General features: G+C 30.6%; 2 protein-coding genes across 2 annotated transcripts; one reads left to right on the top strand and one right to left on the bottom strand.

Moving 5' to 3' along the window:
• Positions 1-982: 982 nt before the first annotated feature.
• Positions 983-7,708, top strand: LOC112801938 (mitogen-activated protein kinase kinase 3). The gene is made up of 9 exons (XM_025844891.3): positions 983-3,933; positions 4,369-4,626; positions 5,019-5,237; positions 5,318-5,455; positions 5,545-5,712; positions 6,192-6,305; positions 6,461-6,568; positions 6,804-6,895; positions 7,161-7,708. Exons 1-9 carry the CDS (start codon positions 3,832-3,834, stop codon positions 7,519-7,521), a joined length of 1,560 nt encoding a protein of 519 aa, XP_025700676.1. The 5' UTR covers positions 983-3,831; the 3' UTR covers positions 7,522-7,708.
• Positions 7,709-13,239: 5,531 nt separating this feature from the next.
• LOC112801937 (uncharacterized) lies at positions 13,240-18,393 on the bottom strand. The gene is made up of 17 exons (XM_025844890.3): positions 18,245-18,393; positions 18,054-18,166; positions 17,844-17,952; positions 17,705-17,769; positions 17,556-17,594; positions 17,124-17,220; positions 16,928-17,024; positions 16,452-16,515; positions 16,291-16,367; positions 16,116-16,194; positions 15,607-15,683; positions 15,428-15,512; positions 15,273-15,341; positions 15,119-15,186; positions 14,990-15,038; positions 14,348-14,804; positions 13,240-13,731 (listed from the first exon to the last, which is right to left on the bottom strand). Exons 1-16 carry the CDS (start codon positions 18,309-18,311, stop codon positions 14,445-14,447), a joined length of 1,515 nt encoding a protein of 504 aa, XP_025700675.1. The 5' UTR covers positions 18,312-18,393; the 3' UTR covers positions 13,240-13,731; positions 14,348-14,444.
• Positions 18,394-26,018: the final 7,625 nt, after the last annotated feature.

Here is a 26,018-nt window from a genome sequence, read left to right as displayed (position 1 = left end):
TTTTTAAATTTGTGACCTCCAAATCAAATTAGGTTAATTTAAAAATCGCTACTTTTTTTTTTTGTTCTTCAACCTCAAATTTGATAACCTCAAATCTAGGGTTCTTTATGTTTGTTTAACTGTCGCAAAAAAATTTAACTAAAATGAATAAGTATAGGTTCTTTTTTAGAGTAATTCGTATAAAAAGATGTGAGAAACGAATCAATTAGAGATTTTACAATTTTTTGAATTGAAAAATACATCTGTTTGTTTTTCTTTTCACCTTTTGAAAAAATGAAGAAAAATTTGAGAAAGAAAGAGAGAGAAGGAGAGAAAGAAAAAGAGAGAGATACGAGTCTAACTTCCTCTTGGTTCCATGATTTTCATATGCTCTGGATGAAACTGAAGGTACGAAATAAATTTCATAGATGTTCCTTACAAAATGGTTTGATAAGAAAATTTTGTTTTAATATTTCATTTATTGTTTTTGTCAACATTGTAACTCTATATTTTTTATATTGTCATTTGTTAAGCAATTTTGACATTAAAACTTTGAATGAGTTGTTACTGGAGTTTAGGATTTAAAAAAGGTGGGAATGATTTTCATTATTTGATAATAGAATTGGATTGAAGGTTTTAAAGTTGATGATGATAGTTTTGTAAAAAAGATTGATGATGATAGGAATAATTTAAAAATTTTAAATAATTTTAAATAAAATTAATAAAATTTTACGATTGAATATTTTTATCAAATAAAATTTTTCTTTATGAGCATATTTTTAATTTAATTTTTTTATGGTTAATTTTATCAGTATTTAAATTTTTTATGATTGAAAATAGTTATTTACAAAAAAAATTTCTCATTAATTTAATAGAGAACTATTATCAGCAAAAAATAATAAAACTAAGAAAACGGAAAATATTGTAGCATAGGAGATTTGAAGAAAACGGTGATGGTGGTCAAGCCATAGGTCTGGGAACGTATAGATGCAATCTCTGGCACCAATCTTTTAATACAGGTCTTTCTCAAGGAGTTTTCGGCCTTCGAGCATACTCCCCCATCCTTAAAAAAGTGAGTTTTCTAGTTCTGTATTTAATATTGAATAATATTATATATCTAATTTTTTTAATTAAATTAATCAAACATAACAAAAATAAATTATGATTAGTATTATTTTAAATTTTATTATTTAACTTGATTGAATTCGATTCATAAAAAAATTTGGGTATATAGTATTACTTTTTAATATATTGTTGTAGCAATAATATTTTTTTTTTTTAAGAATCCTGGCTAGTAGTTAGTGTGGTTGAAAACGATTCACTATATATTTTGGATTTTTGAAAGCAAATATTAGTATGTTCTACATTTTATATACAATATGCATTCATCAACACAATAACTAATTTTTCCTTTGTTTCTTTATACCAATTGGTCCGAAATTTCAATGTTCTCCGTGCCTAAAATGATAATTAAATTTATCGATATTTAAGTAAAAAAAAATAAACCCATCATTCTACAACTTATATTCCGAGATCTCTTTTTGTAACTTGAATAACAAAAAGAAAACATACAATTAATTGTGTCAATTTCAGGAAGTGACAACAACTAAAAATGTTCCTTAACCACTTACAACAAATGATGTTCCAAATTCAAAAGATGCTCCTAAACTAAATATAACAAATAATGCTTCAAATCCAGCAATTGACCCTGAGGTAAGTTAAATAACATTTAGAAGACAAACAAAAATTAAGAGATAAAAATTAAATTAAATTTTTATATTGTATTTAGTATAAAATATATGAGATTGAGTTATATTTTAGTATATTGTTTGATTTAACATAAAAATAAAATTTAAATAAATAAAATTACTAAAATATTCTTACTAATAAAAAAATAAAACAAAACCATACTCAATTACTCTTTTTTCTTTTTCCTCCCTTTTCTCTCTTCCTCCTCTCTTTCTCTTATCTTAGTCTCTCTGAATTTTAAGAAGATGTGATTTCACTCCAGTCTGTGAGTTCTATCGTCACTGTCGCCTTCACTTTGTGCTAACCTTCACGCGAGTTCTGTCGTCATCGTTACGCTCGCCTTCTAATTGTAGCTGTCGTTGAATGTTTTCCATCATTTGGCACACATTTGTTGAATGTTTCACCTACATAACAAAAATAAATCAAATAAACTCTCAAGAATTAATTTAAAGTAAAAGTAAATTAGCCGATTATTAATTAAAAAAGAACAAACTTTAACGGTAAGAGAATGGATTACAATATCATCATTACTTCGTTAAGTGGTAGGGACATTAAGATGCCATATTGTGATTTTGTGAGACGCATGGCTTATGGGAGGCTGAGAAACCTAAAAGAAGACATGATTGGGATGCGGTGTGACTGAGAGATGAGGACAACGAGAACTTCGATGAGTAGGATGGAGACGTGATTGAGACGAGAGGAGGAGGTGGCGTGACGGTAACGAGAAGACAGTGGCGCACCTGAGAAGCGGATGACAGCTTGACTGAGAAGAGAAAGAAACAACAATATTACTGTGCTGCCGTCGGAGAAGGAACGCTCGCCAACTGTCTTGCCAGTCCAGCTTTGTTTTGTCCTGTGGGTTGGGAAAAAAGAAAGGGGTAGAGTTGGATATTAAAAAGTTAAATGGGAATATTTTGGAAATAAAATGTTATTAAAGTTTCATTTGTTGTCTTAAAAAATTTCAGTTCTTACTTTATGTAAGTATTGAAAAGATTGAAATTTTGTGTGCTAAGATTGAAATTTTAGTTTTAGTTACTATCAAACACAATACTAAGTCTCAACTCCTAATCTCAGTCCTAATACTCCAAAATAAACGCTACTTTAGGGTGTTCAAACTTCTTCCTTTTTGTTTTGTTAGTGTCGGTCTTCACTTTTCAGAACTCATCCATCTCTATTCACATCTTCATGAATGGTGATTCGAAATTGAGCATTAATGTGTAAAATTTATTTTAACAATTAATTATCAATGTTTTAGAGTTAAATAAATTTTTTTATGATGTTCATTGTTAGTTGATCGATTTTATTCATGTAGTAAGATAAAATATTATTAACTCTTCATATACTAATTATTCATATTAAATTTAACATTGAGACAACATTAAATTTATTTAAAATATTTTTAAAACTAAAATAATTCTAAATTTTTTTATGCATATAGTAACATATTAGTTAACGATAAATTTTTAATTAGAGTTCAGATTTGTAACGGATTAAAAAATATAATAAAAACCAAAAAATAAAATATTTACAATTTTTTGAAAAATTTATCTATCTTGTGTCCTAAGGATATAAGTTAAGATTACAAATTAAAAAAATATTAAAAACTAAAAAATTTAAATTTTTAATATATTTATTTTATATTTAATAAATAAAAAACATTTAAAATTTTTAACTAAGAGTAGATGTGTAAAAATCACATATTAACTAAACTTTTTTAAAAACTGAAATAAGACATTTATGACTTTATGTCAGTAAGAACCAAATTAAGACAAAATAATTCTTTACCCTGAGATATGAATTAACCGCGCAAGATCCAAATCCACAAGCACGCTGGAAAAACCTTGAACCGCACGGACTCAAATCTTTCTTTTCTTGTTTTCACTTTCCATTTCCACCATAACTCACACAAGCCTTAAATTGAACAAGAATTTGTGAAATTCGATCCCCTTTCCTTCTTCTTTCACAGAATTATGCTCTTCCTAGGTAGCTTTCGATAGGTCTATTCTGTCCCCAATAACATCGGGCACCTGGGTCCTTTATTTTTAATGTTTTTTTGAAACCCCATTAGTTTTTTTTTTTTTTTTTGGCTGTAAACTCATATCAATGACTGGGTTGGAGGAATTGAAGAAAAAGCTTGTACCTTTGTTTGATGCTGAGAAGGGCTTCTCAACAAGCTCAACCTTGGACCCTTGTGATTCTTACACTGTAAGCCCCTCTTTCTCTCTATCTTCCAATTATGTATTTGTGTCATTATGTATTTGTATGTGTTTGTGTTTTGGACCTTTCAAATTAGGCATTGAAGTCCCGAATTTGAATCTCGCCTTGTGTATGTAACAATTCATTGGCTAGTTACAAACGTTTAAATAAAGCTCAGATCTTAGACGGATTAGTCCTTAGTATGCCAAGTTAATATATACCATGGAAAACCCAAAAAAAGATAAAATTAGGCATTGAAGACTCAAGAGCGTGGCACTATTGAGATTGTTCAAAATGTTTTTGCACATGTTTGGACTAGCTTTATGTGTGTTCAAAACAGCTCATAATTTGAGGTGTTCTTAATTATGCTGCTTTTGAATTGGTTTCCACATATGCTCTAATATGACTTTGGTTTTCTGGTTCTCAATTGATTCGGTTGTGAAGTTATCCGATGGTGGGACCGTGAACTTGTTAAGCAGATCATATGGGGTGTACAATATCAATGAGCTTGGGTTGCAAAAGTGCACATCTCGATCTGTTCACGAGACTGCTGATCAGAGTGAGAAAACATATAGGTGTGCCTCCCACGAGATGCGAATATTCGGAGCAATTGGTAGTGGTGCCAGCAGTATTGTCCAGAGAGCTATTCATATACCAACACATAGGATTCTAGCTTTGAAGAAGATTAATATCTTTGAGAAGGTATTTCCTTTTTCTTAAACTTCATGGTGTTTTGCTATAGTTTGCCATTTACAATTTTACTTTGAGTCTGATTCCGCTTCTAAACTTGGCTTCTTTTGTGTTTCTGTTAAATTTATTTATGATTAATATAAACTAGATATGTGATCTACCTATCAATATGTAGCATTCAGTTGATGCTAGGTAGTATAAGTTCGATTTGAGCAGTTTTTGAAGTTTTGGAGTTGCTAGACACTTTATTATGCGACTCTTGCTATTGTTTGCTTCTTCATGGATAGAAAGAGCAGTGTAGCAACTAGGCGATAATGAATGATATACCACCCTCCCCTCGCGTTACCAAACAAATTAAACAGTATATAATGATAATAACAGCTGTACTTTTTGGTGCTAATTAGGAGAAAAGACAGCAGCTCCTAACAGAGATAAGGGCACTATGCGAAGCGCCTTGTTATCAGGGTCTTGTAGAGTTTCATGGGGCATTTTACACTCCGGACTCTGGACAAATAAGCATAGCTCTGGAGTATATGGATGGAGGATCGCTTGCAGATATCTTGCGAAAGCATAGAAGGATACCTGAACCTATTCTTTCATCCATGTTTCAGAAGCTCCTACATGTAAGTAGAACATTATTTTATATACACTTTTTGTTATATAAAATACTGAGATGTGTACTCTGTGTTTTATTTTTTGTAAGGGTCTAAGATATCTTCATGGAGTCAGATATTTAGTTCACAGAGACATAAAGCCTGCCAATTTACTCATAAACCTCAAGGGGGAGCCGAAAATTACTGACTTTGGTATCAGTGCTGGCTTAGAGAATTCAGTGGCAATGGTTAGTACAGATAATATTACAGCATCAGTTTACCATTATTATCAAGCTGTGGAGTTCATATTCATTCTTCAATGATTGTAACTATGCAGTGTGCTACATTTGTTGGAACTGTTACGTACATGTCTCCTGAGAGAATCCGAAATGAAAGCTATTCTTATCCAGCCGATATTTGGAGCTTTGGTCTTGCTCTCCTCGAGTGTGGAACAGGAGAATTCCCATATACAGCTAATGAGGGTCCTGTAAATCTTATGCTGCAGGTGTGTGCCATTTCTTATCAATGTTTCCTTTCATTTGATTAGATGTCCATGTCTGAAGAAGGATATCTTTGCTGACTAATTTTGGTTTTTCGCAAAAGTTTCATGTTGGAAAACATCATCATCTGATAGTATTTGATAGCATAAATCACACAGAAGAAGCAATGTATATCTACTTTGTTGGTTCAACCTTGTTTGATACAGAAAACTTCTTCCTGTTACAATAAACTCACGTAGAATAAGTCTCCTTAAAATTCACCTAAGAACATTAGGAAAAACAGTAGGTTGGTTAAAAATTTGAAAATTCGACCTTTACAATGTTGCCATGTGAAACTTTAACTATGTAATCTGAGATCCTTGAGAGAAAATGATATAATAATGGAGCCAGTATCTTATACTCATTGGATAAGTGATGTCAATTCTGGTAATGTGATTGTGCACATGTGATTTTGTCTTATAATAATTATGCTTGTTTGTGGCAGATTCTGGATGATCCATCACCATCACCGTCAAAACAAGTGTTTTCGCCCGAGTTCTGCTCTTTCGTTGATGCTTGCTTACAGAAGGATCCAGAAAGTAGGCCAACTGCAGAACAGGTGAGAAAAATTATATGATCTAGCATCGGTGGAAGTTTGTCGCCATTGGATGTTAGCATGCATTCATTTATCTCCTTTGATTTAGTTTCTGTGATCATTTGTTTCTCATCTGGTAAATAGTATAGTCTTTTCACTTTTTCATTGTCCTACTGCAGCTTCTTTTGCACCCTTTTATTACAAAGTATGAGAATGCGGAGATAGATTTAGCGGCATTTGTTCGAAGTGTTTTTGATCCTACACAAAGATTAAAGGATTTGGCAGATGTAAGTAGCCGGTCGTCATTATTTCTCTCCGTCAAACATTCGTTTGAGTTCATTTCATGAGATATTATATGATAGTCCGATTCACATAGCTGATTCCACCTATTACAACAATACTTGGTGGTTATTCTTGTTGTATTCATTTGATTTTGTGAAGATTAAAAGAAAATGCCTTTTGTTTAAGTGTCTGTTGATGCTTATTTTTGGTGAATGTTATACTCTACACTTTTTTCTGCAGATGTTGACATTACATTATTACTTACTATTTGATGGACCTGATGATTTGTGGCAACACACAAGGAGCTTATATAATGAAAACTCAATTTTCAAGTGAGTGCTATTTTTTATGTTTTAATTCTCCAAGTAAATCCATCATTTTTCTATGATAAATAAAATAAATTACAACAGAAATTATCTGCTTCGGAGAAACTTTCGGCTATAGGGTTGATTATTTGGTCCTAATTCAGCAGTTCTATATATCTGAAAAGGAACTATATTGAATTACCAAGTATTGAGTAACATGATTTCTGAAATTTCCCTTATCTGTGTTATTGTTGGAAAAACTCAAGTGTATATTATCCTTCAATATTTGCAGGTTCTCTGGGAAACAACATGTTGGTTCAAACAATATCTTCACAACCCTATCGAGTATTCGAAGTACGTTACTTGGCGATTGGCCTCCGGAGAAGTTGGTGCATGTCGTTGAAAAGCTTCAGTGTCGTGCTCACGGCGAAGATGGAGTTGCAATCAGGGTCTCAGGATCATTCATAATTGGGAATCAGTTTCTCATTTGTGGAGATGGCATTCAAGTAGAAGGCTTACCAAACTTCAAAGATCTTGAAATTGATATTCCTAGCATGAGACTGGGTACATTTCATGAACAATTCATAGTGGAGGCAACAAACCTAATTGGATGCTACAACATTGTTAACCAAGAGTTGTATATTAACCAATAATATACTCCAAAAATATCAAGGTTTCAATCATGTTTATATTATGAACTTGTAAAAAAAGAAAGGAAGGAAGAAAGAAAATGTTAATAGTTAAGATGAATTATCATATCATGTCCAAGGGATGTTGTATCATATTTGAGAGAAATTGCATTCTCCATTAATAAAACCCAACCAACTTGGTTTATGATTAGATGTATTTTAACTCTTGGAGATTTTTTGGTATCTTGAGGAAAAAGAAACAAATAAAGAAGAAAACAAAAGGAAGAGAGGACAATGTATCCTTTCATGTCGAACGAGTAGTGCTAATTGCTAAGTGAACAAGGAGTTTTCAACCAAGTATTTATTTCTCACCTTTCACCTCTTTCTTTTGCATTCACCCCTATATTTATATGTTTTCAACCATGCTGCTATGTGTATATTAAACATCAACTACTCATGTAAAATACATGTTAAAATATAATTAAAATAAATTAAACACATTTATAACATATACAAATACAAATACAATTCAACATATGTTGGTTAAAGACGAACATGCTTCGCTTAATTCGGTATTGCGTTCTGCTAATATTGTTACTGACTTCTTAGCCAAAGAAGGTGCAAAGTATAATGAGCCTTATAAGGAATGGACTACTCCTACTGAAATTTAGGAAAACTTTCAACTAAAAAGTTGAAAGGTTTGCTGTTTTCTTTTTGTTTTTCTATTCTTTATTAAATACCCAAAAAAAAATACTTAATATTTTGTGTATATGTAATATTTTTAAAATGCTTAACATATTCTTTCACACAAGAATCTTCTCTACCGTGTTAATATCATAAAACAATCTATTTAAAATTTTTAAATTATTAGATAAAAATAAATAAATAACTATATATCTAGCATATTTCTAAATCTCAATTAAATTTATAACTTAGACCATACAAAAATGAAAATACTCACGATCCAGAATTTGGTTTTTAAAGCATAGTGTCATGGTAAATTTTAGAAAGTTAATTTTATCAGTGTTTGTACAGTTTTTTGGAGTGTTTGAGAATGTTCTAAATGGTTTCGGAACATTTTAGAATGTCCTAGAAGATTCCGGAATACCCTAAAAGATTTTAGAAGACTCTAGAAGGTCATAGAGTATTCTAGAAGAGTGTAGATGTATATAGAACTATGAAGAGTAGTATGGAATAATCTAGAAGTATTTAGAAAGTTGTGGTATGATGAATATTTGTAATGAAGGTTCTAGATGATTAATCTAGACCGTTGATTAGATTTAATCCTAACCATCCATTGAGGAGGTGGATGTCTATAAATAGGGGTGAGAGTTAGAGTTTGTGTGTGAGAGTCATGTGTGAATTATTTGTAATAAACACTTGAGTAATAAAGTGTTTTTCTACCAAAGCTTCATTTCTCTTGTGTTTTTAGCTTTCTTGCTAAGTATTTGAGGGTTAGACTGACTTGGTCTTAACTCAAGAGATTGAGTAAGTCCGAGTGTTGGCATGGTAGCGTTCGAGTGTGTCCAAGGCCGTGACAATTTGGCATCAGAGCAAGGTTTGAGAGGGAGCATAAGTGGCTTGTGGGTATGGCTTCTAGTGTAACCATAGAGCATGTTGAGTCTCAAAGGAGAAGAAATGCTATTCCTTCTCAATAGGGAGGCAAGAAGGCCCGTTCTTCAAGTGAGTCTAGAGGTAAGGACTCTAACTTCTTAGAAGAGAGAGTTTCTATGTTGGAGAATATTCTATCCTCTATGGATAAGCGCTTCCAAAAGATAGAATATGACAAGGAGACCATTGAGACTCACGTGTTAGGAGAACTAGATGATTTCAAAGAAAGCATACTCCAAATCGAGGAGAAACTTGAGAATTCCTTGAAGCTATTTGAGGAAGTTCGAGTTTGATTCGAGGAGGCAAAATCTCGACCAACCATTATAAGGGAGACAACAAAGATTGATCTCCCAAAGCCAAAGGAGTTCAAGGGCGTGAGGGACGCTCAAGAGGTGGAGAACTTCCTATGGCAAATGGAGAGGTACTTTAAAGGCCAAGGGGTGGTCGAAAAAACAATAAAGGTACGCATTGTACCTCTCTACCTTTCTGATGATGCTACTTTGTGGTGGAGGAGAAAATACGTAGATATGAAAAATGATACTTGCAACATAGCCACATGGAAAGATTTCAAAAGAGAGTTGAAAAGACAATTCTTCCCTGAGAATGTGGTCTATGAACAAGAAAGAAATTGAGGAAGTTGAAGCACAAGAGTACAATTAGCAACTATGTAAAGGAGTTCACTACTCTCACGCTTCAAATCCCCAACTTAGCATCTGAGGATGCATTATTCTTCTTCATTGATGGACTCCAACTTTGGGCAAAGCAAGAACTAAAAAGAAGGAATGTTAAGGATGTCTATGAGGCCATCATGGTGGCCGAATCACTCATTGAGTATCATAGGGGAGACTCGAAACCCAAGTCTTCCTCCAAACCTAGTTCTACTAAAAGTGGAGGAGATAAGGGGAAGAGTTTCTCAACCAAGAAAGAAGGGAAATACTCTTCAAAGAAAGAGTACGAGAACAAGAAGAAGGCTTTTGTGCCCAAAGGAGGATGCTTCATGTGCAAGGGACCACACCAAATGAAGGACTGTCCTAAACTAGAGACTCTAGAATCTATCACCAAGAAACGAGAGGCCCAAACTCAAGTAAATGAGTCTGTTGTATCTATCCAACTCATGAATACTGTGAAGGACAAAAAGGCAAGCACCACAGAAAAAAGAAAAACTTGATGTATGTAAAAGCCTTTATCAATAAAAAATTCGTCATGGCTATGATCGACACTGGTGTTACATACAACTTCATAACGCCTGATGAAGTAAAGAGACTTGAGTTGGGTTAAAGATCACCGAAAAGAATGGTTGGTTCAAACCTGTGAATACCAAGGGTGAACCCCTTCAAGGAGTAACAAAAGGGGTTGAGATGACTCTTGGTTCTTGGAAGTGTCTTTTGGATTTCTCAGTAGCACCCATGGACGATTTCAAAATAGTCATCAGGTTCGATTTGCAAAGGAAGACAAATATAATACCTATGCTATACTACGACATAGTATGCGTCATGGAGAAAGGGTCTCCATACATGGTCCCTACAGTCTCTAAAGTTGGAGGATCACCGATGCTATTTGCTATGCAACTCAAAAAAGGGTTCAAGAAATGAGAGATTATATATTTGGCTCTATTACAAGAGGAGTAAACATTTGAAAGAGAAGACGTTCTTCTAGAAATCAAGGAAGTCCTTGAAGAAAATAAGGATGTGATGCCTCCCGAGTTGTCAAAATAACTACCACCTAGGAGGAAGGTGGACCACAAGATTGAATTAGAGTCAGAAGTAAATTCGCTTGCCTGCTGCCTCAACACCTTTAGGATGGCACCGCTAGAACTTGAGGAGTTGAAAAAGCAACTCAAGGATTTGCTAGATGCTAGGTTCATCCGTCCATTGAAGGCACCTTATGGCGTACCAGTCTTGTTCCAAAAGAAGCACGATGGTTCGTTGAAATTATGTATCGACTATCGAGCACTTAACAAGGTAACCATCAAGAACAAATATCATATTCCTTTGATAGCCAATTTGTTTGATCAACTTGGTAGAGCTAAGTGGTTCTCAAAACTGAATTTGAGGTCAGGATATCACCAAGTAAGGATTGCTGATGGTGATGAGTCTAAGACAACGTGTGTCACGAGGTATGGATCGTATGAGTGGTTGGTGATGCCTTTTGCTTTGACCAATGCTCCTGCGACCTTCTGTACTTTGATGAACGAGATCTTTCGACTTTATCTTGATTGGTTTGTAGTGGTCTACTTCGATGATATTTTTGTCTATAGCAATACTTTAGAGGAACATGTAGAAAACTTACGAACCATGTTTAAAATCTTACAAGAGAATAATCTATATGTAAAGAAGGAAAAGTGTTCCTTTGCAAGGGATGAAGTCCACTTTTTGGGACACATAATTAAAGATGAAACTCTCTGCATGGATCAAGGAAAGGTGAAGGCTATCAAAGAATGGGAGCCACCAAATAAGGTATCTGAATTGAGGTCATTTCTTGGGTTGGCTAATTACTATCGGAGGTTTATCAAGGGATACTCCGCAAAGGCTACACCATTAACTGATCTTCTCAAGAAGAATCACTCTTGGGAATGGTCAAAAGAGTGTCAAAAGGCCTTTGATAAGTTGAAGGCTACTATCACAGAAGGATCAGTACTAGCACTACCCAACTACTCAAAGGTATTTGAAATCCACACTGATGCTTCTGACTACGCTATTGGAGGGGTTCTGATGTAAGAAGGACATCCGATTGCCTTTGAAAGTCGCAAGTTAAATGATACAGAGAGGCGATACACCATCCAAGAGAATGAGATGACCGCGATAGTGCATTGTTTGAGAACTTGGCGTCACTACTTGCTTGGTTCACACTTCATCGTCAAGACAGACAATGTAGCTACAAGCTACTTCCAAACTCAGAAGAAGTTAAGCGCCAAACAAGCTAGGTGGCAAGATTTCTTAGCTGAGTTTAATTTCGAATTTGAATACAAGCCTGGCAAGACTAATGTGGTAGCAGATGCGTTGAGCCGCAAGTCTGAGTTGGCAGCCATTTCCATGATCGAAGGAGATATTTTGCATACCATCAAGGAAGGGTTGCATCATGAAGACCAAGATGAATCGAGTAGAAGTAACTCGAGTCGTGCTCCACCTGTGGTGATTAGAACCTTTGATAAAGAAATTGAATAGATCTTAGCTAATCGCATCGTGCGACGAAGAGGAGTACCACCAAGTATCCAATACTTGATCAAGTGGAAAGGACTCCCGATAATCGAAGCTAGTTGGGAAGCTCGTGAAGATCTGTGGCAATTTCAAAAACACCTAGAGCGCTATCATGAACAGAACGCGACGAGGACGTCTGCGTATTAGGTGAGAGAAAATGTCACGGTAAATTTAGAAAGTTAAATTTAATAGTGTTTGTATAGTTTTTTTGAGTGTTTAAGAATGCTCTAGATGGTTTTGGAACGTTCTAGAATGTCCTAGAAGGTCCCGGAATACCTTAGAAGGTTCTAGAAAACTCTGGAAAGTCATAGAGTATTCTAGCAGAATATAGATGTATATAGAACTATGAAGAATAGTATGGAATAATATAGAAATATTTAAAAAGTTGTGGTATGACAGATATTTATAATAAAAGTTTTAAATGATTAATCTAGACCGTTGATTAGATTTAATCCTAACCATCCATTGAAAAGATAGATGGCTATAAAAAAGGATGAAAGTTAAAGTTTGTGTGTAAGAATCATATGTAAATCATTTGTAATAAACACTTAAGAAATAAAGTATTCTTTCCACCAAAATTTCCTTTATATTCTTAGCTTTCTTGTTAAGTATTTGAAGATTTGACTGACTTGATCTTAACTCAATAGGTTGAATAAATGAGTATCAATACAGTAGCGTTGAAATAAGTACCAATACAGTACCAATACAGTCTAACTTCCTCAAGGAAAACAAAGTGCTCGATCAAAATTTATCTTCATTAAAACATTATCCTAAATATCACAATGTAATCATTATTTGTATGTTAAATTCTTATTTTTGGTAACACATCCAAATCTATTTTTCTACCAGCTTCTGACTCCGTCAAGCAAGCATTCAGTGACATTAGTGCTACATTAATCCATGCGCTTTAAGTGAAACGATTAATTACAAGATATCAAATTAACATACACTTTTCATTATTTTTGCACTCTACAAACAAGCTCCAAAGGACCATTTTTCACTCATCAAGAATCAACTACGTGCTACTTTGATCAATTTTAGCAATGTAATGTTTTCATCTACCAATCTTGCTATTCATGAAATGATCACTGCCAACAAGATAAATCAAAACTAGTTTCAAAATCCCGGGATCAGGGATTGTGATGCACCTACCAAGCAACTTAGGCTTAGGTTCATATAGTTTAGTAGGGCACCAATCTTTAACCTAAGTGTTGCTCAGAACATTGTCACAGCCACATGTCAAAGCTCATCAAGTAGATATCGTACACACCCAATGTCTTTAGCAAATCAGTAGAACTATACATTTGTCCATCATGTAATCTTCCCCCTCCCATTCTTGATCTGAATTTAGGATTTAAGAATCATCCAACAGACGAATTCCTATACAACTAACAAACCCTTTTAAGCAATTTACATTTCGTATAACCTGCAGAAATGATAACAAATGACTTAATAAATGTCTACAATAATTTTAAATAGGATAAAGTATCATTTTTGTCCTAAATGTTTGAGCTAAATATCAATGTTTTCTCTAACATTAATTTCATCCTATTTATTCTCAAACGTTTAAAAAATAACTCAATGTTATCCCCAACTTTATCTGCATCAAGAATACCAAGAAAGAATGTATATTATATAAAACCCTAAGGTTTTTGTCCTAAGGTTTTTCCATAATTTAGTTGAAAAAAGAAATAGCTGAAGATTGGGAAAGGCCATAACATAATAATTTAAAATTCTCATCGTTTAATGTTCCTTTAACTTTTATTTAGTTTTATCTTTGAAAATATTCAAAGGTTACATCATCAAAGTTTGCCACAACAGACATTTGGTGTATGTCACCATCTCCACCAGTGACTTTTGACAGAGTAACCAATGGAACAACATGGAGTCACTTTTGAAATATTTAAAAATCTAAATAGGTTAAGAAAATCTCAAGGAAAATATTGATACTTTACCTCAGATTTTTTAGACAAAACTAACACTAGACCAGTTCAAATAAAACAAAACAATGCTTTAGAAAACCTCAGGAAAAATATGCTTACCAAAAAAATATGATTTGATGAATTCCAAACCACTCTTGCCACTGTGCAACTTGTCAGTCGACAACAAAAGTTAGTTAGTTTAACAAGCATATTAGATTCATGAAGATGCCAAAAAGTAGTCCCGGATAGTTCTTTTCAAGGAAGATGGAGGGTTCAAAACAGATGAGGGGCTCTTCAAAGCAGATTCTGGAGTCTTTTCAGATGATGAAGTTTGATTGAATCCTGAGGGCAGCTTGTTCTTGTGCCACCCTTCAGGTGCAAGAATTTTAGGTGGAGTGATTGGAGTGGCTAACTTAATTGGGGGATCTAATGATTCATTGTCTATTGACTTGAGATACTTTTCTTCATTGTTCAGTAGAATTTTGCTTTCTGTACAAGGCATTGCCATTACTCTTCTGCGGATGGAACATGAAGTCTTTTTGTCGCAGATATAATTGGTTTGGTTCCAAATCCGAACCTAGAAATGGAAATTGGGAAAGTTAAAATGCTAAAGCAATAGAGGCAGCATTGCTACTAGAAATAGGTTATAGACAGTAAAGGAATTAACATTGCAATTTCGAAATGATAATCTAGTTTTGGAACCCAACTTGGTCTCAAATTAAATGAACTAAAATTAATAAATAAATAAATAAATTTGCTTACTGTGCAATCATCTGATGCAGTTGCTAATTTACCAATCTCAGAGCGGTTCCTGTAATGTAACTATTGTTAGAAGTACAAATTAAAATGAAGAGAACTAAAATTCTAAACCACACTAGAGTTCCTATTTACCAGTCAACTGCTGTAACCTCCGCATCATGACTTTTCAAAATAACAGGCGTCGCTTGGGGCTTGTTAACCTGGTTTTTGGAAGTTTTCAGTAAAGTCATATCACAATTGCAACCTATCTTGGTAAAATAAATCATAAAAAATATGAAATTGTTACCTGCCAGACATAGGCATTTCCATTACTAGAACCGCTGACTATTTGAGACGCATCTGGGCTAATGGCAGCCTGGAATTGCACAGATCAGCAATAGTTAAGAAAATTAGGAGAACAGGATGCAAAACTTTTGAGAATACTTGTTTTGTTTAATCTACCTTGACAAAAAATGATTCTATGGGACAACCAGGAAAAGATCTGAAAGGCCCCTTGTCAAGTTGAAGGATGCTATACAGATAAATGCTGCATAAAAAAGGACAATATATTTTTATATTTTACTTGTCTTCTCAACCATATTGAAAATTTAATGGATACAAAGTGTTAATGGCTGAAGTACCAGTTATCCATGCAGGATGCTGAAAGAAAAAGACCACTTTCATCTTGGGACAAGCTAGATATGCCATGTAATCTTTCCTGAAATAACAATGAAGATTACTGTCAAAAACTTTATCTATCAATTTAAGCTTTCTGAAATGAAATAATAATAATAATAATAATAATAGTGATAATAATAATAATGATAATGATAATAATAATAATAATAATGATGATGATGATGATAATAATAATAATAATAATAATAATAATAATAATAATAATAATAATAATAATAATAATAATAATAAAAGGAATGAAAAATTAGCATTGCTATGGCATACTAGTGACATCAAAAGCACAATATAGCTGACAATTTCTACCAATATACATTTTCACTCCAAAGAATGGTGAAGTAATTATTTTGAGAACATTTAACCCCGCAGATAGCCTCATATTACATATAAGATAACATGCTGACTGTATAGAAACACAAAAAGACTTCTACTTTGCAGTACATTTTAAACCAACCTTTTCTGTTGACTGAGGACGAGGAGATGCCTGTGTAACAAAACTTTTCAAATTTCTGGTATCCCAAAACTTCAACACACTGAAACCAATTGCAAAGTAAATTCAATTAGTTCAGCAAAGAAAATAAAAAATAACAAATCCAATGTGCAGTTCATGAGTAATGATTCCAACTAACCTATCCACTGCCCCTGCAGTGGCTATGGAAACCTGGTCCTTAAGACAAAGAACAGATGTAATGCTCATGGACTTGGCCTGACCGAATAGAATCATTGTTAACAAGGTTAGCTTGTGACTCAAAAGAACTATAAAAAAAAAAAAAAACCATAAGCAACTAACCTTGCCCTTTCTGACACGTTTTGCTTGAGATGAAAGATGTGCTCCTTTGACAACAGCCGTTGAACTAGTGAAGCAACCCAAAACATTGTTACAATAAAAATAATGATTAGGATAAAGTATACATTTTGTTCCTAACATTTGCAATTTTTTTCAAAACTATACCTAACATTTAATTTTATTCAATTTTGTCCCTAACATTTTTTATTATTTCAACTTTGTCTCTAATATTTTCGATTTATGTCAAAACTATCCTTTGAAGTTATCAATTTTGTCCCTACCATTTTACATGAAATTAACGTTCAGGGTAATTTTGATAAAATCAAAAACGTTAGGGACAAAATTTAACATAACTAAACATTAGGAGTATTTTTGAAGAAAATCACAAACGTTAAGGACAAAATAGTTTACCCTAATGATTAACAATCAAGGAGGGGGGAAACAACTTTGGAGGTCAGCAGAAATATAGAGAAACTTACCATATGCTAACTTCTCCATGTCTACCCCTAGTTGCCGATTTGCATCTTAAGTCCCAGAGACAAAAGGATCCATCTCTTGAACCAGAGACAATAATATCTGTCATTTTGGAGATTAAAGGTAGTAAGACACATAAACAGCTAATATATCGCTTTGCAGTTGCAAACATTCCAGAGTTCTGGATGAATGAAACATTACCAGCATTATTTGGATGAGCACACATAGACTTCACACTCCCTGTGTGCCCCGTCAACACTCCAATACATTTCTTTTCTTGTACATCCCATACCTTCATCTGTAAATGTTCAACATAGTAACATTGGAAACGAAATTAGTTTGAATTGAGCTACTCATAGTACACTACATCTATTCATGGAGTTTTATGAAAGCCTAAAAACTATGGGTGCATAAGATGAACAGAAATGATGCACTTAGAATGGGGATATCTAATGCAAACTCAAGGATATGCAATGCTGTTGAGTGGATACCTAGCAAGTAGCATGGCAACAATCTATCCGAAACAAAGCAACACATTCTCAGCTCAAAAATTCATGAATTCATTCAAATTGCACATATTGTTTTAGTCAACAGTAGTAAACTAAACTGATAGCCACAAACATAATAACTTACTGTTTGATCACCAGAAGCTGTGAGTATCTGTGTGTCTTCCTGAAAAGAATTGTAAAGCATAATCTTATGAGACATTAGTACAAAGACAATTAATCAAATTAAAATTCAAAAAGAAAATGTGAATATATGACTGCATAATTGTGGGTTACCTTAATCCAACAGATATCAAACACGGCATTAAGATGAGAAACCCACTCACAGATCTTCGCTTTCTCTGAGATTAAAACAGCGTAAATTTCCCACCAAAAGTCATGCAAAATTCAAACAACGAACAAAAACAAAACAAACCTGCATTTTCTTCAAACGAGGATAATACGGAGAATTTTTTACGCGAATCAAATAAGGTTAGGTATCCATCTTCATCAGATAAAGCCAGAATGTGTGAATATTTGGGAGTCTGAAATTTGAAATAAGTAAATAATTTTGAGCCAACAAAAATTAGGGCTTTGGTCTGAATAAACAAAGTTGAGAAGGTTAGGATTAGCAATGTGGTGGTACCTTACAGAAAGAGAGGGACATGGGAATGGTACCATCTTCGCTGTGGTGAACTCCAACAGCACCGTGTTCCACGAATCCAGTGACGAATCCATCCATGTAAGGCCGTTTGCGAACTGAAAAAATCACACAATGAAAATCGTAAGGGAAAAAAAAAACAAAAAAATGAAAGCTTTGAAGTGAGTGATGGAAACCTCGGAAGGAATTGAGCTCCCTTGAAGCGATTTGGGTGAAGACGGAGCTACGTTTTGTAACGTCCATCGTGATTTTGGTTGAAGGATTGAGAGAAGAGGGAAATGAGATGAAAGAAGCAATGAAATCAGAGAAGAAGAAGAAGATGGAAGACCGAAGATGCGAACAAGTAAAAATGAAGGTTTTAGCGGGACATCAATCAATGGCGGGAAAATTGAATTCTTTCTCTTATTTTTTTATTGTAATTTTGTGGCTACCAAGAATACATCTAAATTTTATTATTAATAAAAATATTTTTAAATATTTACCAAAAAAAATATTTTTAAATAATTTAAAAATACGATAAAAATATCTAACAGTAAATATATATTTTTTAAAAAATATTTTAAAAATTAAATTTTAATATAATTTTTTATAGAAATAATTAAAAAAATGAAATAATTTTATTCTTAAAATTTATTATTTTTTGTTGAGTATATATTTTTTATAATTATTTAAAAGTATTATTAACAATTAAAAAAATAACAAAAGAATATATATTTAACAAAAAACACCAAAATTTAAGGATAAAAAAAGTATTTCATTTTTTTAATTATGATTGTAAAAGATGCATCAAAATTTAATCTTTAAAATATTTTTTGATAATACATATTTAATATTAAATATTTTTGTGCGTTTTTAAATTATTTAAAAATATTTTTGTCGATAACAAAATTATAATGTATTTTTTGTAAACGACAAAATTATTCGGATGCATTTCCGATGGTTTACCCATTTTCTTATTATTTTTCTCTACTCTTGGATTTGGGCCTGAAAATAAACATCTATTATATATATCTAATTTTACAATTAAAATGTATCACATGTCACTTTTTTATTGCAATTGAAATCAAATTTTTATCTCCAAAATTAAAGAGTCTTATCCTCCTTATTACTAATTTTACAATCAAATTGTGCTACATGTCACTCTATCATTAAAATTAAAACCAAATCTTTTTCTCCAAAATTAAAGAATTCTTCTCTCATATATTATTCTATTATATATTCTATTATTCTATTATATATATTTCTAATTTTACAACTAAAATATGCCACATGTCACTTTCTCATTGCAATTGAAATCAAATCTTTCCCTCCAAAATTAAGAAATTCTCCTCTACTCCTTACTAATTTTACAACAAAAATGTGCCACATGTCACTCCCTCATTGTAATTGAAATTAAATCTTTCCCTCCAAAATTAAGGAAAATTCTTTCCTCCTCCATACTAATTTTACAACCAAAATATGCTACATGTCACTCCCTCATTGCAATTGAAATCATATCTTTCCTTCCAAAATTAAAGAGTTCCCCTCCTCCTTCTTCCTTTCTCTATCTCTCACATTCATTCAACCACTCTATCTATTTTAGACATCATTATCAATATCAATGACTAATTACTAATTTGACAATCAAAATGTGTAACATGACATTCTTTAATTGCATTAAAATTGAAATTGAAATAAACCTATATTATGTATCATATATTACTATCTAATTTAATAATCAAATGTGTCATATGACACTCTCTTATTAAAATTAAAAAAAATATTTTTTTCTAAAATTAATAAACTCCTTTCCTAAATTCTCTCATTTTACTCTCTCTATTTTTCTATTCTCTCTACCATTTTCACTTTATATATAATTTATATTTTATATTAGTAATTTGACAAATCAAAATATGTCATTCGATATTTTGTATTACAATTAAAATATTTTTTTCCAAAATTAACAAACTCCCACTCTCACTATCATTCTTCGTCTTTATCTTTCTCTATCTTTTCTCTCATTCTCTATTTTTTCTAACTTTTTATTCTACAAAAAACAAAATTAACAAAATAATATAATTCAAATAAAAAATAGACTTTTTTAAATAAAAATAATGACTAAAAATGTTGTTATTTGATTTTTTATTTACAGAGATCATGGTCTTCTTAACCAGAGACTTTTGTCAACCTACGATTTTTTTGTTGTAAAAGTAGTTTAAATTTATAAATCTTTTGTACCATACATAATCTATACTATCAGAATAAAATAGACCGTAGTTTTAAAAAATTTATATTCTCGTAATGTTATTACGGATAAAAATACTAGTTCTTACTAATTTTACCACCAAAATGTGCCATAGGCCACATGTCATTCCCTCATTGCAATTGCAATCAAATCGTTCCCTCCAAAATTAAATAGTTCTCTCTTCTTCCTTATCCCTTTATCTATCATTCTCATTCCATCAACCACTCTATCTCTTTTATATCTCATTAACAATGAATAATTATAAATTTGATAATAAAAATATGCAATATGACATTTTTTAATTATATTAAAATTAAAATTAAAATATTAATATTTAAATTAAAACATAGCTATATTATATATTATATATTATATTATATTATATATTATTATCTAATTTAATAACAAAATGTGTCACATGACACTCTTATTAAATTTGAGAGAAAATATTTTTCTCCAAAATTAATAAAGTTCCTTCCTAAATTCTCTCATCTACTGCTCTCCCTTTTTCTATTTCTCTCTACCCTTTTCACTATATATATAATTCTGATATATTTATATATTATTATCTAATTTAATAACCAAATGTGTCACATGACATTCTCTTATTCAAATTGAGAAAAAATATCTCTTTCCAAAATTAATAAACTCCCTTCTTAAATTCTCTCATCTATCTCTCTCCTTTTTTCCATTTTTCTCTACTCTTCCCACTCTATATATAATTTGTAATTTATATTTTATATTAGTATTTTGACAAATCAAAATGTGTCATCAGCTATTTTTTATTATAATTAAAATAATTTTTCTTTTAAAATTAACAAATTCCCTCTCTCAGTCTTTATCTTTATCTTTCTCTCTCTTTTCTCACATTTTCTATTTTTTTATCTTTTTGTTATACAAAAATAAAATTAGCAAAATAATATAATTCAAATAAAAAATATTATTATTATATACATATTTTTTTAGTTTTTTTATTTAATTTTAAATTTTTACTGTTTATTTTTTAATTTGTATTTTTTTTCAAATATTTATTAAATATAATTTAAAGAAAATACTAATGTTATGATTAAAAGTTAAAATCAATATTTAATTGTTTAAAAAAAATAAATTTAAATTAATTTTATAACTATTAATATAATTTTTTTCATGCTAATATCTAATTATATTTTTATATACATAGAAAAAAATATTATTTTTATATAGCAAGTATAAAAATTAATTATTTTTATTTGTGTAACAGACTTAACATCTAATAAAAAGTATACAAGTTAAATCGTTTCAAATTTTAGATAACAAATATTAAAATTAATTATTAGTAATAAATCAAATTCTTTCACATGAAAATAATAACTAAAAATCTTATTATTTGATTTTTTTATCTACGGATATCTTGATTTTCTTAGTCAATGGAGACTTTTGTCTCGTGCGATCTTTTTGTAAAAATAATTTGATTTTATAAATTTTTTATGTTATAATCTATAATATAAGGACAAAATCGACACAATTTTAAAAATTTTATATTTTCATAAGTGCTTACGGATAAAAATACTAGTTCATTACGCTAAAGGCTTGTTTTTTTTTGTGACAAAGGGCTTGTTTGAATAACTACCTTGGCGAAGACAAAAACAAGGGTCACAAAAAAAAAATCAATTTGGATTGGTCAAATGGTGAGCTCACTTTATGCTTAAGCAAGTATCAATTATTTGAATCACACCTTATTCATGCAACAACTTATTAAGCAACGACAGATCCTTTAATGAAGTTCAAATCTGTTATAAATTAGTCTTTGACATATCGAAATAGAGAACTAATCGAAATAGAGAATACTGTAGATAACAAAAAAAACTTGTTTAATAAACTTAAAAAAAAATATTTTAAAATATTTTTTTTAACAATTTGATGTTTAGATATATTATATCAAAATATTTATTATTTAATTCCTTTTTTAGACATTCTATTCATATAATTTTTGTTCAAGCAACGCAGTATACCTTTTTAATTATGGTCTTGGTAAATATGGGCTAGGCACAATATTGTTGCGACTTTTTTTTTTATTAAAATATTGTTGCGACTTCAAAGTACAGATATGCAAATAAAAATAAAGAACTTTATCAATTTACCAAAAACTAGAACCTTATCAATGTCACGAAAAACAAAAATACCTACCAAACCAAAAAACCCTTCGGACAAAAATATGAATATATTTTGGTAGTTCATCAGTCTCTTAAAAAAAATGCAGTGCATTTGAATCCAAACTTAGGTAGCGAACTTGCCCTAACAAAAAAAAAGAATTAGGTAGCGAAAAACATCATGTGAATAATCATATGTTATTAAATACATAACTCAACCTTTCCCTTTTTTTTTTTCTAAGTCAGAAATTTTATTTATTGGAATAAAATGTAAATGTTTGGTCTAAATAGGATAACAAAATAAAAAAATGGTATATCACCATATGAATTAATTTTAACATCTAAAGGATAATAAGATATATATTCACAGCAGAAGGTTTACAGACTTGATCGTCTCACTCAGGCCATAGTTCTTTTATCACTTTTTTTTTACTGCCAAGGTAATTTTAGCATTCGTTATTAGGGGTGTTTAAATTTAATCCGATCTAAATTAAATTGTTCATCCAATTTAATCTAAATCAAAAATCGATTAAAAATTGCACTAATTTAAATTTGATTGAATTATGTTGGATTGGATTGAATTTCGGATTTACTTTTCATAATCGATTCAATCCAATCCAAACCGCACAATATGCTTAAGGCTGACAATGGGTAGGGTAGAATAGGGTTTAGACTCTACCTTAACCTTACCCGCGAGTTAAATTTTTTTTTAAAACTCTACCCTACCCTACCCGCGAGTTGAGAATCTCTCAACCCTAACCCTACCCACACCCTAAAGTTCTAAACCTTACCCTATCCGATCCTACCTGCAGAAAAAAATTAAGCAAATATAAAATTCAATCATAGCAAATTTCATACATATTAATAAAATAGAAAATAAAAAATTAAATTCAAATTAAAATAAAAAATAATAAAATATTAAATAAATCAAACATAAAATTACAAATAATATGATCATCAACTAATTTAATGGTTTTGTTTCAAAGTTTTATAAGAGTAAGATTATGGGTTCAACACTTACTTTTTTTATTACATACATAATTTTTACATATATATTATATAATATATTAGGGGGTGCAAGTAGGGTAGGGTATACCTTGAATCCGTACCTTACCCTATCCGCAGACAAATTCACACTGCACTCTACCCTATCCGCAGCGAGTAGGATAGACAACCCAACTCAAACGGGTTAGTCCAGAATGGGTATCCGCGGGTAGAGTATATATTGCCAGCTATAAATGTGCTATAATAATATTATTTTATTATTATATTTAATTATTTACAATTATATTTATAACATATTCAATTTGTTATACATGTTTGGATTATTCATATATTATTATTATTTAATAAATATTTTATGTTCAAAATATTATTTATTTTAACTAATCTATAATTTTATTTTTATTGTAAGTTATCGTTGGCTTTTTTAAGATATTGTTGAGACTTGTTATGTCATTATTGATTATTTAAAAGTTAATGTTGAGATTTGTTATATGTATTTAATTTTTTTAATTTACAAAATCGCAAATCCAATATAATTCAAACCGCTTAAAATTAAATCGAATTTTTTTAAAAAAATAATCAAATCCAAACCGCAATACAAATAAAATTAGTGTTCGGATCGGATGAATTTTTCTTCTATACAAAATTCGGATTCTGGCTGGAGCTTTGAGTCTCTAAATTGATTGTCACATATCTTTCTGTTTAAATATCTTTGAGAGAAATTCTAATAGTGAATTAAAGAATTGAAATACTAACTGATAACTAGAATTAATCGTATTATTTTTTCGATCTTTACCCTAAATTATTCAGTCCTGTCCTGTTGTTCTTTGTATTTGGAGAATAACTTGAGTTAAAAAAGTTGTTTGAAATCAAATTTTCATTCTAAGTTTCATCTGTCTTGATTAATATGGCTTACTCATTGCAGTTAGTGTTATTGCTGATTAATTAATTTCTGCGTTGTTTCTTCATACATAACTCAACTTTGGGAAACAGAAAATTAAAATATATTACTTGACACATAGCATGAGCCTCCAGCTTTGACATTCATGATTCAACTGTACTTTTTTTTCCTAAAAAAAAAATAAAAAGTTGATAGTTTATTTGCTGAGGTGAACCGTGACGAAGGTTACTTTGACACATAGGTAATACTGTAATAGTTTACTTGCTTAATAATACACTTACTTTGGGATAATAAAAATATAAAATATGGAAGCTTTGATTATTTAAAATGTAGCAATAATTTATTCCTTTATTGCCATTTCACTCATTCTTATTGAGTGGTCGAATATAACTTTAATCAAGCTTTATCAATTTATCGTTCCCTAACTTGTAACATGAGCTAATTCAAGCTCTGACTCGTTAATCGTTTGATAAGCTAAGTTTGTAAATTAGTGAGTCAAGTTTGAATTTAAAATTAAACTCATAAATTAAATGAGTCGAGCTTAAACTTGGATAAGTTCATATCATTAACTCGTAAATTTACTCGATTATATATATATATATATATATATAATCTTAATTATTTAAAATTTTATATTTATTTTTTATATATAATTTTGATGTAGGACATAAACAAAAAATTTATAATTTATTGATAGATAAACAATATATAAAATTGATTTTTTTAAATATTTTTTAAAATATATAAATTATAATTTATTGATATAGAATTATAGATTATGTATTTATGTTTCTATTATTTGAGCCAATTCGTGAGCTTTCGATGAGTCAAACTTAAATTTAAGAAAAATATGTTCGATTGTTAATGAATCGAGCCGTGAGTCAAATTCAATTTTTGTGAATCGAATTTAAACTTGATTTAGTTCGGCTAAACTCAACTCACGTCTAGCCTATTTGTAATTAAATTGTAATTCTCCTATGTTTGCAAGCTATAGTTATTATAGCTTACCATATATGCACAAGGGACAACTCTTCCCTGTTTTTTTATATTTTATTTTTAATTTTATTATTATAGGAATAGTTTTAGTTTCACTACGATTTGTTTAGCCTTTTTTTCAATCTAGGTTTAGGTTCTATAGTTCTCTTTACAGAAAGCAGGCTATTATTGATAACTTCTTTTAAAATAATTATAAAATGTATCTTATTTCGACTCATTTTTTTATATAAAAAAATATTAATAGTTTTATTAAAAATAAAATTATTTAGTGTAATTACAGCAGATAGATTTTATAGATAGAAAATTAACATACAAGATATATACTAAATACGTATCAATATTTTGACCAATATGTAAGATATATTTTTCGCACTTTTATAATATTATAATACACTTTAAATATCAATATTCAACCAAAATATCATATTCATCTACGTATTAAAGATAATTTCTGTCTTATTTTTTATGCTAATTTCCATAAAATTTAAAACTACTCTTCTTTTTTTTTCACGTTTTGTAGTTTTTACTTCGAAGTCAATTTAAGTAAAGTTATATCGTTCATATTTTTTTATAGAATCTATATTTTATCAACGTAATCACTGAATCACAATAATATAATAACAGATAATAAAAATTATTTATACTGAATTTTACCAAAACCCGTCATCAATAAATATGTAATTGAATTTGAATTA

The sequence above is a fragment of the Arachis hypogaea genome, chromosome 5 (genome assembly GCF_003086295.3).
Source record: "Arachis hypogaea cultivar Tifrunner chromosome 5, arahy.Tifrunner.gnm2.J5K5, whole genome shotgun sequence".
Taxonomy (NCBI): domain Eukaryota; kingdom Viridiplantae; phylum Streptophyta; class Magnoliopsida; order Fabales; family Fabaceae; genus Arachis; species Arachis hypogaea.
Note: the sequence above shows the minus strand (reverse complement) of the source record. Positions and strands in the feature narration are given on the sequence as shown.

Bases quoted from the DNA above. Each gene is read 5' to 3' on its own strand.
- LOC112801937 (XM_025844890.3), bottom strand. From the start codon at position 18,311: ATGGACGTTACAAAACGTAGCTCCGTCTTCACCCAAATCGCTTCAAGG. The intron at 17,953-18,053 runs GTACCACCACAT...TTCAAATTTCAG, and splicing joins TGTCCCTCTCTTTCTGTAAG to ACTCCCAAATATTCACACAT. The intron at 15,187-15,272 runs GTAACAATTTCA...TCCAAAAACCAG, and splicing joins GAAATGCCTATGTCTGGCAG to GTTAACAAGCCCCAAGCGAC.
- LOC112801938 (XM_025844891.3), top strand. From the start codon at position 3,832: ATGACTGGGTTGGAGGAATTGAAGAAAAAGCTTGTACCTTTGTTTGAT. The intron at 3,934-4,368 runs GTAAGCCCCTCT...TCGGTTGTGAAG, and splicing joins ACCCTTGTGATTCTTACACT to TTATCCGATGGTGGGACCGT. The intron at 6,569-6,803 runs GTAAGTAGCCGG...TTTTTTCTGCAG, and splicing joins GATTAAAGGATTTGGCAGAT to ATGTTGACATTACATTATTA.